At 29.6% G+C, this 12,171-nt stretch overlaps 2 protein-coding genes across 4 annotated transcripts; one reads left to right on the forward strand and one right to left on the reverse strand.

Moving 5' to 3' along the window:
* The first annotated feature begins 3,341 nt into the window (after positions 1-3,341).
* On the forward strand, positions 3,342-6,369 carry LOC107959822 (uncharacterized). Of its 3 annotated transcripts, none has more exons than XM_016895978.2 (2): positions 3,342-4,194; positions 5,834-6,369. In XM_016895978.2, the coding sequence occupies exon 1, from the start codon at positions 3,618-3,620 to the stop codon at positions 4,167-4,169; it is 552 nt and encodes a 183-aa protein (XP_016751467.1). In that variant the 5' UTR covers positions 3,342-3,617; the 3' UTR covers positions 4,170-4,194; positions 5,834-6,369. The 3 variants fall into 3 exon arrangements, with proteins under 3 accessions (XP_016751467.1, XP_040970201.1, XP_040970202.1); XM_041114267.1 differs by having other exon boundaries at positions 5,973-6,369; XM_041114268.1 differs by lacking the exon at positions 5,834-6,369 and adding an exon at positions 5,391-5,784.
* A 243-nt stretch (positions 6,370-6,612) lies between these two features.
* On the reverse strand, positions 6,613-8,991 carry LOC107959821 (protein ALTERED XYLOGLUCAN 4-like). Its single transcript, XM_041114266.1, has 3 exons — positions 8,582-8,991; positions 8,203-8,498; positions 6,613-7,557 (listed from the first exon to the last, which is right to left on the reverse strand). The coding sequence occupies exons 1-3, from the start codon at positions 8,868-8,870 to the stop codon at positions 6,787-6,789; spliced, it is 1,356 nt and encodes a 451-aa protein (XP_040970200.1). The 5' UTR covers positions 8,871-8,991; the 3' UTR covers positions 6,613-6,786.
* Between the last annotated feature and the right edge of the window lie 3,180 nt (positions 8,992-12,171).

A 12,171-nucleotide genomic window follows, 5' to 3' on the forward strand; every position in this document is an offset into this window, starting at 1 on the left:
AGCTTATAAGAAATCAATAAGCAACTCATTAACAATTTTTTGTCAATGTTTACCACATAATCATAATTTCACTACAAGCTGTCTTCCTGAGCAACAGTCACTAAATCATTTATAACTAGAGCTACGAAACTCCAAATCAAGTGCCGTTAATTTTACCTGAAAATAGACTCATATATATTCTATCCATAAAATTTTCAGAATTTTTGGTTTATCCAATCAATACCAGATTTTTCTCAAATTTTCGCATGTTTCACTGTTTGACTAATCTGACCACTCTTCATTACGAATCAAATTTCTCATTGTACAGAATTCAAAATATGTTCTCGTTTATTTCATTTGAAACTAGACTCATTAAGCTTTAATTACATAATTTATTCAGCTTCTAATTCATCTCTCATAATTTATGGTGATTTTCTAAAGTCACGTTACTGCTGCTGTCCCAAGCAGATTTATTACCAAATCACTCTTTCACACATACCTTGCATGCATGTTATTTAAACATGTATATCACCAATCAATCATCACATATCTATGATTTTACTTAAGTATAATCTCCATTTCATCATTTTAAAGTACAACATGTTAGCCGATTTTTCCCTTAAGCATCTAAGGCACATGCATGCTCATTTGTTTGGCTCAACTTCACCTATCTTCCATTTTTCATCAAAAGAACATGAAACAACAACCATTTCCTTCATTTTAATTCATGACTAAATGCTCACAACACAACTAAAAACCAAAATATGCTTCAAGAGTTAAGGTAGAATAAAGAAGAACTCATGAACATCAAGATAGAAGCAAACTACCATGAACTTACCTTCAATTTTCTTCCCCAAGTGACCGAACATTCAAGAGCTTTCTCCTCTCCTTTCTCTTCTCTAACTTTAGGCTATGATGAACAAAGATGGACAAAACTTTGTTCTTTTCACCCCTTTTTCTTTTAATAAAATTTCATATTTCATCCATTTAATTCTTTAATACAAAAGACATGAAATTCCCATCATGAAACATTTACCTAAACCATTATCATGGAACATTTAGCTAACCCATTATCATGGAATATTTACCTAATCCATTATCATGGAACATTTACCTAACCCATTATCAATTTGTATCAATTTGTACCATAAATTATGGATATCAAGTGCTCTTATTGTCTACAATAACATGATGGCTGGCCATTTCATGTAAAATGGGAGGTTTGTCATGCAAATCCTCCTATTTTGCACTCCTATTTATTTGGCCACTTCAATTTAGCCTATAGCATTTTCAAACATTTTCACATAGGTCCTATTTCATAATTTCACCCCCTTTTTCTTATGGAACAAAAATTAACTAAAATTGCCGGGTTCTATCTTAAGCTTGGGCCTTCTAAAGGCCCACTAACATAATTAAACCTATGCCAACATTCACAGAATTCCCGAAAATTGGGGCGTTACAATTTTATATTAATATTTTTTTATTAACATAATTTTATATTCAAGATTTAATAGAAACATTATTAATAAAATAATTATAATTATTTTATATTATTTATTTTATATATTTAAAAAATATGAAAAACATAGATAATACAAAATACCAGTTTTTAATTAATTTTAATTTCTCAAATAGATATGAGTCATATTATTTATTGAGTCGGGATTTATGTTGAATCAAATCGATTTGATTAGATGCAATTAGTATTTATGAAAATTTTAATATTTAATTTAATTAATATATATTTATTTTATTTTGATTTTTAACATAAAAATTAAGAATAAATAAATTTATACATTATATATTAGATACTAGTATATTGATATTATCTTCATAAACATGATGTAAATGTCGCACATTTAATTTTTATTAATTATAAAAATATATTTTAACATGATTAATCATTATCATATTTAAAATAAAATTATATTTATATATAAAAAGTATATTTATTTAATTAAAATTTGTTTTTTTATTATTCTTAATTTATACAATTATATTAAATGATTTTATAGATTTATAATTTTATTAATTAATAATATATTATGTTATTTTTAAGTAACATTTTTAATATATCACATTAATATACTTTCATAATAATAATCCTAATAAATTATTATTCTAATAATTAACCATAAAAGATATTCTCATCAATTCAAAAAAAAATTTAAATTCGTGTTTTTTTATATAAAGAAATATTATAAATTGAATTACTACTAAACAATCCAAAATTAAGCTCCACTTGAAGACAAACTAAAATAGAAGATGTATTTATTAGTTGTTATTCTACTGTTAGTTCATGTACCATGTCAAAGTTATGAATTTAGTCCTTATAATTTAGTTTGGTTATTTTCAGTATTTATATTTTGAGAATTTAAAAATTTTAATCTTGATCAGATAGTAGTTATTAAATTTATTAAGTTAATTTCTATTATTTTAAATTTTGATACAACAAACATATTATTTCACATGTAATGTCAGGTTAGTTTGTTATTTTCACATATTACTCACAAAATGTGAGTTAATAAATTTAATGATTGTCGTTTATATTAAACTTGAAATTTCACACTTCAAAAAATATTATAACTAAAAATGACTCGGTTAGGGAACATAGATTAAATCTATAACTTAACGCATAATACAAAACTAATATAATAATTTAACCAAAAATATTTAATTACTACCATTTAAGTAGATCTAACCTTTAAAATTCAAAAAATATAAAGAATAAAATTAACAAATTTAAAAAATAAATGAACTAAAATTAACCAATTTAAAATAGAGGGACTAATCCTCAACTTACACAAAAGAATTTAATAAAATTTAACAGTATACTAGTACTAGAAAAATAAATAAAAATATAGATTATAATCTATATATATAAATATATAAGCACAAGTAATTATCACTTATTTAATATACTAGAGTAATTATTTTAATAAGTATTGTTTAAATAATGTTATTTTACTTAAAATTATATTGTATGTTAAAAATGCTTTGATTATAATATGAAATTTTTTCATTATAATATTTAAATTTATATATTAATTATATTCAATAAGTTACATAATAAATATTATTTAACGTTAATTATTATAATTAAAAATATAATATTTTAAAAAACTAATTAAATATTAAATGTAGAAGCTAGTCAAAACAAGATTTAGCTGTAACTTTTTGACCTTGACTGATATTTCCCTGATTTAAAAAAAATTTATTAAATAGTGTTTGGTTGAATTACACTTGGTAATTCGTGCATTATATTATATTTATTATAAATATATTATATTTGTTGAAATAATAATAATTATATTTATATTTTGAGTTTATATAAAATATAAATTTATTTATTTATTCAATTTGCCAAAGAAAATTAGACTCCTCTCTTATTGTCTGGTTGTTTGAGAAAACCATGAAATCCCCTTTTTTTATCCTCCTCCTTTGGCCTTTAGAACACCAAATCTAACTTGGGTATTTTGGTTTCCCATGTTCTTTATAAGGTTTTGAATCAATTTCCCCTTCTGGGTCACCTTCAATTCTTGTTAAAGTTCCAATTTTCATCATCTGGGTACTCTTAGATCTCCCTTTAAAAATTTGGGTTCCTTTCTTTTTTATTTTTTATTACCCTCAAATTTTCAATGTCACAAGGCTTTTCAATTGAGCTTTACTTTGACCCAGCACTTGAAAACCAAGTCTTGAAAGCATGGAATGTTTTGGCTCGTCGGCAAATCAGCACTCAGTTAATTGAAATTGAATCGAGGCCTCACATTACTCTTTTCTCAAGCCCTTTCCTTGACCCTGCCAGGCTTGAATCTGTTGTAAAGTCCTTTGTTTCAAAGCAGGAGCCTTTACCTCTATCTTTTTCTTCATTTGGGACTTTCCCAAATGAAAAGAATCATCTTTTCCTTGCACCAGCTCCAACAATGGCCCTCCTACAGTTCCAGGCTCAGTTATGTGAGGCAATTAAAAAGGAAGGGATTGAAATTGGGGAAGAGTTCAAAGCTGACGCTTGGATTCCCTATTGTGCTGTAGCTCAACAAGTGCCAAAAACAAGAATGGCTGAGGTATTTTGTGTGTTGAGAGAGTTGAAGTTGCCTGTTTCTGGGTACGCAATGGATATTGGATTGGTGGAGTTTTCACCTGTTCGTGAACATTTCTCATTTGGACTTGGGAATGCTGTTGAGCCATGAGATTTCAAAGGGTCGTTATGACAGAGTTAGTTCTTGCTTCATTTTTATTTTTATTTTTTTGGTTACAATTTCAAAATATGTTTACATATGTGATGTCAAAGTAGGTTTATAATTAATCATCAATGATGGATTCTTCATTGTCACTTGCTTTATAGGTTGCTCATTTATAATGTCTTTTCGCTGGGTGTATGTTTTAGCACTAAATAATATGATTCTCCGTTGAATTGGGATAAAAGGGGATTGGCCCGAACTTGTTATAGATCTTTTATCTTTGTCTAAGTGTCTAGATAACTTGTAAAAAATGTAAAGAATATCATGAGCTTTTAGTTGTTACTGTTGACATTGATGAAATATATTTAACCATGATATGGCCAGATTCTGCATTGGATAGGGAAAAAGTATAGTTATTTCAAGCCTTTTATTGGTCTCCTATCTTGGTTTGGATGTCTGGAAACATGTAATATACATATTGAGTTCACCAAACATTATAATTCGGATTTCAGATGTTATAAAGAGCAGACTGCGAAGTTATCATCCAAATGATAGCTTTTTAGTTGCTACAATTGCCAGTAATTTCATTTCGTTAGTTTTGACATTCTCAAATAAGCAAATGGAATTTGATTGTTACTTAAGTGTGGTTTTTCCAGTATTTAATCAATCTTTAAAACAATCCTAAGTTCTACATGGCATATGTTATTTATTTGTACTAGGATCTTAATGAGATTTTGTTTATGGACATCTGTCCCTGGATTCATTGGTCCTTGGATTAGATAACGTGGAAACGCTTAATTAGACAATAATTTGTCAACATGATCATTGTTATCTTTTTTGTGCAATTGAAACAAAAGTCCCATCTTAATTGACTTGGGGTGCTTAAGAGTTTCTGTTTTGATGTTTAACATTATGAATTGATGATTTGACAAAGTTGCATCAAGTGTACTGATTTTTGCGTCTTAGTTTAGAATTCTAATCTTTAGAAAATTGCCCACATTTATGTATCATTTGCCATTCATACATTTTAGTAGTTCATTAGTCTATGTCATCACTGTGTCCTTTGTCAGCTATAATGTCCATATTCATAAATCCTTTTATTTGGCCAAGCAAAGAAGATAAACCCTAACCGAAGATAAATCTTTTCTTACAAAATTTGTTTTAGGATTTGCTAGTCTTGTTCACTATTTGTTAAATTTAGTTTAGAGCTGAGTTTAACTTCTGATGTAGAGTCGTGATGGTATGTCTAGTTGGCTACATACACGTTGCAGGATCCCGAACCATGCATTTCTCACCCGATTGCTGCAGCTAACACGCTTTCAATGGAAATGCATTCAAATCATATGGAAGTGACTTACAGAGCAATACAATTTGCTATAGATAGGTTGTATTATTCATAGATATTTGAGTTCCATTCCTTCTTGAAAGTGTTGATAGGCGAGAGAATCATCTTTCACATTTACACTTAACCTGACTTTCATTACCAGATTTTGATATTGTTTTGTTTATGTTTTTGCATTCCAAGATTTGATGAAAGCAAATAATTGAGTGTTGCTTTTCATTATGGCCCTTGAATATTTTTGCTAAATCGATTCTTTTCTGACATAATCCTGGATTGGGACCATCTTGATAGTGATTTTCAAGTTCATTACTTGTTTTGTGTTGTCTTTTAGTTGGATGAATGCCCCCACCATGTTTGCACCCAAGTTGCCAGAGTTTCTTTTGTCATTGTTACACTTATCATTTCCAAGTTCCGGCCAATTACAGATTTTAACAAGAAATCCAGTTTGATTTTTTCTTTTTGGTACAAAGGGGACTCAAATTTCGGATCTGCTGTATCACCTTTTAAGGATTATTACATGAACCAACTGAGATAGTTTGGAGTTCATAGTTGATGATGATATGTTACACTTGGCGGGTATTTCAAAATCTCATATTTTCTTATTCTCTCTTTACCATTGGATCCCAACACAATGGAGAAGCAGGAAAAGAAATTGTGTTAGTTTGGGTATATTTGCAAAATGTCAAACTTGATCAAGTGGGAGAAATGCCACTTATGTTTGAAGTTGATAGTTTTTGAGAGTTGAATGTTGCTTTTTGTTATAATAAAGAGATAAAATACAGTTGGCAACAATCTCTTTGTAACTGTGGAGCTTAGCTCTATATTCATTTCATTTTCCAAAGAGCAATATGTAGTATGCATTTATAATTTTCATTTTACAGTAGAGTAAACCATACACTTATGCATAACTTACAAATTGGTATTTAAATTATTCCTCTCTTTTTTTTTTCTTTTTCTTTTTTTTATATCTAAACTTACAAATTAAGTCCGATATTTAGAGTCATCGAGTTTTCAAAAACATAATTCATTCCAACTCTGAGCTTCACATTGATGGAGTTTGCTCCACTTGATTATGCCTAAAAATGAAAAAATAGCTCAGTATTAATCATCTTTTAGCCCATGCAGAACAAATGATATTTGGTATCAAATTACAATGAAAATACATGGAATTAATTTCTTCTGTTAACAAGAATAAAAAAATGGAGACCAAATTATTATGATGTAAATATATTTATGTATGGTATATGATCCCTAACTAATTTGGATCTAAATCCCCTCCCCCCTTTAAGAAACAAATGAAGCTTCTCTTCTCAGAACCGCCATCATAAAATCATTCCATACATCAACAGGACCTGGCAAGCACCAATGAACACAGTCATTATAGCCCTTCATCCATTTGTTTCCCCAGAACTCATTAGGGTGACCATCTGGTCTCATCAGCATTGCCCTCGTAATGTCCAATGCCCCGAACCTTCTCCCGACCTTAGCACCTTTGATGTTCGCCTTTTCGATCTCTTCCATTTGCATGCTCCTCAGCTCCCATTCAGTGGTGCCCAAGTTTATCTCCGATTCTCCCGAAGGGCTTGTCCTGTTACACCTTCCCCCTGTGTTCCATGCCCCCTCCTCAAAATGCGCCGGCGAAAATGTCCGGACTAAGGTGACCCTCACTTTGCAGGTCTTGCAGTTGTTGATGTGGTTCAAAGCAGATCGAAATGCCAACTTCAGGGTGAATCCAACACCGTAATCCTTCACATTCGGGGTATTGCAGTACACGCACCCAACAATGCCAGTGCTATTATGGATGAAAATGGGTCGAAAGAACCAATGTGCAGCTGAGATTATGACATAGTCTAGAAGAGGAAGATCTTTGCTCCATTCATCAATTTTGTGTAGGTGTAAATTAAAATTGCCTGACCCTGAACCATTCACCATTCTTTCTTCAGCAGATACAAGGTATCTGGACCAAAGGATCATAAGAGTGAAATCATGTTTAGGAAAATACCATATACGTTTTCTATCTTCTGAATCTTTGTACTCATCTTCGGGGGTTTCAACCTGCAAAACATTTTGACCTTCATATAATCTAAAGTCTAAACATGCCAAAGTCAACCTTAATCTAGTTGGCCCTAAATTCACATCCAAGACTTAAATTAAGGGACCTTAATTAGTCTACTAGGAATGCTGAAAATCAAGAATGATGCAGAATTTGTAAAGAGGAGTTGCATGTGAAAAACAGTGTATCTTTCATTCCATAATGCAAAACTCCAAATTAATTAAATTTCTGAATCTCTCTGACTTGGTCTTTCAAAAAACACTGGTTTTTCAGGCATTTGACAAGGATGTTTCATCTTCCATAATTCTAGCTTCAAATTCTTTGGACGCCCGTCCATTTCGCCACTTTTATTGATCTCTGTCTCACCCAAATCCATAACATTTCAGGGAATTCTTGAATTCAGTAATTTATCAAAAACTAGATATCATCAAACCTATTTTCACTACACATTCGAGACAATTACTGCTACAAAAAAATCAATGTCGAATTTCAGACAAGAATATTGACAGAAACTAGGTGGGCCAACTTTTGGATATTAACCTCGATGGACAAAGATATCAAAATAAGACGACGTTTAAACAGTGCCCGAGAATTGGAAGTTGTTTAAAAATAATAACAATGATGATGATAATGATGATAGAACTAACCTTTGAGAGGAGACAAAGTAGAGATTCCATGTGATTCCTAGCAACAGAGTCACCAACGAATCCAAGTGTCTTCCCTTTAACAAAATCCAGGAATGCCTTGGGATCAAACCTTGGAAGATTACATTGGTCAGGTTTCCATCTCCAGTTCAGAAAATCTCTGTCACTTCTTCCATGGTGGAAACAGTTCTTTGAATCGGGAATTGTAGTGCAACTTGAGTTGGTATATAGAGAACCATGGAGGTCCGGTATCCAATGACCCTTTGACAAATCACACTTCGAAATCCCATCATCATAACCTATTAAAACAAAATCAGAGCCGTACGGAATTTTACATGATGAAAACTAAAAAAAGAGGATGGAAAAAAAATTATGGGTTTACCTTGAAGGGGAGGATGAAAAATTATGGGTTTGCCTTTACGGGGAAGATTAGGAGGTGGTTTGATGACTGGAAGCCTTAGATTACGGGAAAGGGCCTGGTTGGGGATGGGAGTTAAAGGGGTTGTAGAATAAAGGATGAAGAGTATGAATATGACGGTTAAAAGAAGAAAAGACATGAAAAATGGAGGAAGCCTCCCCTTGTTTAGACATCTCTCTTTGAAAAAGTAATAATAATATGAAGATGAAGCCGAAGATGAAGATGAATACTTCATTGTCTGTTCTTTCTTCATGTAAACAACCAATTTAATATAAGATACAAAGGGTTTTTTGAAGATTTTCTGAATTGAAAGAAAACGACTTTTTTTTTCCTTTCAAAATAACGATGAGGAAGCAACCAAGATTCTACGTTAATTTACATTAATTCCTTTCCCTTATTAACTATTTTATTATTTTTGTAATAATGAAATGGATGCTTCTTCTTGAGCATATATTATTCTAATTTTTTTATCTCAATCACTAATTTAATTAAAAAATTATAAAAATATTATTTCATAATTAAAATAAATATACAATAAAATTTATGCACTAATTAAATTATTAAACTATAAGTTTCGTTATTTATTATATATTATTTTATAACACGTGTATATTCTAAATTCATAATTTCATACATATACTCGTGTGATAGGAATTCTAGTAATAATAATTTGTAAAATGATATTAAAAAAATAAATGAAGAATGTGTATATAGAGTTGTAAACATGTAATGTAGTGATAGGAGGGTCAAAAAGAAAATAGGTATTGACGTAATAGGAAAAGGAGAGGCATCGGAGGGAAAGCGTGTCAGCATGTGAGGAGAGTGCATGTGAATTTCGTTTTGTGGGTCTCCAATGTTAAACCTGATTTCCCGGCGCCAATCCCCTAGAAGATTTTCGACCAATATTACTGTATAATACGCTAATAAATTTCTCTGTTTTTATAAGTTCAATGTTACATCTGTAATATTCAAATTCTTCATATCCACGAGTTTAAGAAATTTAAAATATTTTTTTTATAAATCTCTAAAAAAAATTAAAAACTTGAAGAAATTTTAACAAATATTATAGTCGTACTATAGAAAAATCGTCTTCTGATTTAATTTAACTGTGAAGAGGGAGACAAAAAATGTTTTTGGTGAAAGTCGCCATTTAATCTAGTTTCACTAAAGAAATGATCAAGAATAAGTCATCACAACCCTTGAAACAATTCACATCCGCCCGAAACCAAGTTTAGATGATTCTTAGATCAAAATTAAACAAGAAAGAAGAATGAAAGGAAATCTCTTTGAAAAGAAAGATTTAGAGATTGTAATTTTCTTTTAATAATCTACGATGTTACGAGTTTTGATAAACTTCAAAAGGTATTAAATTTACAAACATCTATTCTCAATTTGAAAGCAGAACAAATGGTGTCTCGTATACCCCTATAATATGGTCATGTTTATATATAAATATAACTCATATTGCATAAACATACTAACATGGATATCTATTTTCTTGAAAATGCGTATATTCCTGCTCGAAGAATGACCCTATAATTACCGAACGGTAAGCGCTGCATTGGGAGCCTAGGGTGAGTTTGGATGGGCGGTGCGTTTAGCTGCGGTTAGTGTAAAAATAGCGGTGGCGGTGAGATTAGATATTGTAGCGATACTGTAGCGTGAGACAAAAAGTAAGTTAAACGTACCGCACCGCAGTCAATCGCCCATCTAAACAAAGCCCTAGTCCCCTCAACTCGAAATGTGAGTTGTCATGGCATTAAGTGTAGACATGATGGCCATTAGCAGCATGTTCGTTGGCAACAAGTTTGGCATCAACATCCTTACTGAAGTCCACATTCATTAGTCTTAATAATTTCCTTCTTCATTATGACACAAATTTCGTTAAACCGGTATTATGTAGCTTTAACTACAACCATAACGAGCAAATGATGGAGGGACAACTCATTTATGCACTCGGTAAGATTGGTTGGGTTAGAAAAATAGTTTGAGAAAATAGTAAATATTGTAAGGTAAAAGTTTAAATTTTTTTAAAATTGAGTTTTGTATATTTATAGTAATAAACTATTAATTAAATTATTACATGTGTTTTGAGTAAGGTAGTCTAAATCATTTTCTGACTTTTTATCAAATAAATTTTTTTATTATCTTTGACCTCGACCTATTTTAAGTGTAAACTCAAACAAAACGAACCGAATGCACATAATAAAATAAACCTTAATTAAATTAAATAGAAAAATTATCTATTTATTTAATATCATTTTACTAATAATTTAATCTAATTTTTTTATATTTAATATCATACTTTTTATAGAAAATAAAGAATAATGGGTTTTGTCAGTTGTCTAAGAAAGTCCAAAAGACGTTGTATCCATCATGTGGAAATCTTATTTTAGAGATGTAGATACCATAAAAGATGTGACAAGTGCACTTTTTTTGTTCATAGAAAAGTGCACTTTGTTGGTAGGCTATATATTTATTTGCGATTTCCAATCGTGGGCTTTGTTTTGGGTTTAAGAAATAAAGTTAATTTTGTTTTTTAAGGTATAATAATTTTTTTATGTTTCAATTTTATAAAAAAAAATATTTTTTTCATTTATTTAATTTTTTACTTTTTAGTTCTTAAACTTGTAAATTTTATTAAATCACTTTTAAATGGATAAAAAAGTTAATGTTTGTTAACATTGTTGACGTGATATACGTGTGGATTGCCACGTAAATGACACATCAACATTTAATTAATTATTTAAATTTTAAAAATATTTTAAAAATATTTTTTTATATATTTTAAAGAATTTTATTGATTTTTTATTTTTAACAATAGTTTTTATAATTTTTATAACTTAAAAAATTAATTAAATGTTGACATGTCATCGACATGTATGCAACGTTAACAAAATTTTAAAAAAATGTTAATTTTTTTATTCATTTTGAGGTGATTTAAAAAAATACAAGTTTAAGGACTAAAAATGATAAAAAAAATTAAATAAAGAGTTAAAATGATTTTTTTGTAAAATTAGAGGATGAAATAAACTATTATGTTTTTGCTAATTTAAAACATTGAATGCAATATATATGATTGAACATTTTAAAATCATTTTAGAAAATGAAAACAAAAATTTAAAAGAAAAAAAATTAAGAATTGTTACATATGTTAAAATTGAAAAAAAAACAAAATAAATGTTTTTGATTTTAAATAAATTGAATCTAGTTCAAATTTATATAAAAGTAAAAATATTCTTTTTCCTTTTTTAAGAATGGTTCCATTCCATATAAATGTAGATTTTTTTTAAATCACCATAAAATAGATGAAAAAGTTAACATTAACAAATGCTAACTTTGCTGACATGGGACTGCCATATGGATGATATATCAACAGTTAATTAATTTTTTTAAATTTGTATTTTAAAGTAAATTTCCAAAAAATGTCATTTTTTTAAAAAAAATTATTGGATTACTCTATATTGAAAGCATCTAAGTAGTAAGCCCACCCAAAGATGAGTGCTCTCTTATTCTGACTTCCCCAGAGCCTCCGGTAGCACAGCTGATACGGC

Source organism: Gossypium hirsutum, chromosome A05, assembly GCF_007990345.1.
Source record: "Gossypium hirsutum isolate 1008001.06 chromosome A05, Gossypium_hirsutum_v2.1, whole genome shotgun sequence".
Taxonomy (NCBI): Eukaryota; Viridiplantae; Streptophyta; class Magnoliopsida; order Malvales; family Malvaceae; genus Gossypium; species Gossypium hirsutum.

Excerpts from the sequence above, each read along its gene's own strand:
- LOC107959822 (XM_016895978.2), top strand. The coding sequence starts at position 3,618 with ATGTCACAAGGCTTTTCAATTGAGCTTTACTTTGACCCAGCACTTGAA.
- LOC107959821 (XM_041114266.1), bottom strand. The coding sequence starts at position 8,870 with ATGAAGAAAGAACAGACAATGAAGTATTCATCTTCATCTTCGGCTTCA. Across the intron at positions 8,499-8,581 it reads TTTTCATCCTCCCCTTCAAG|GTTATGATGATGGGATTTCG; the intron begins GTAAACCCATAA and ends TTGTTTTAATAG. Across the intron at positions 7,558-8,202 it reads TACTTTGTCTCCTCTCAAAG|GTTGAAACCCCCGAAGATGA; the intron begins GTTAGTTCTATC and ends AATGTTTTGCAG.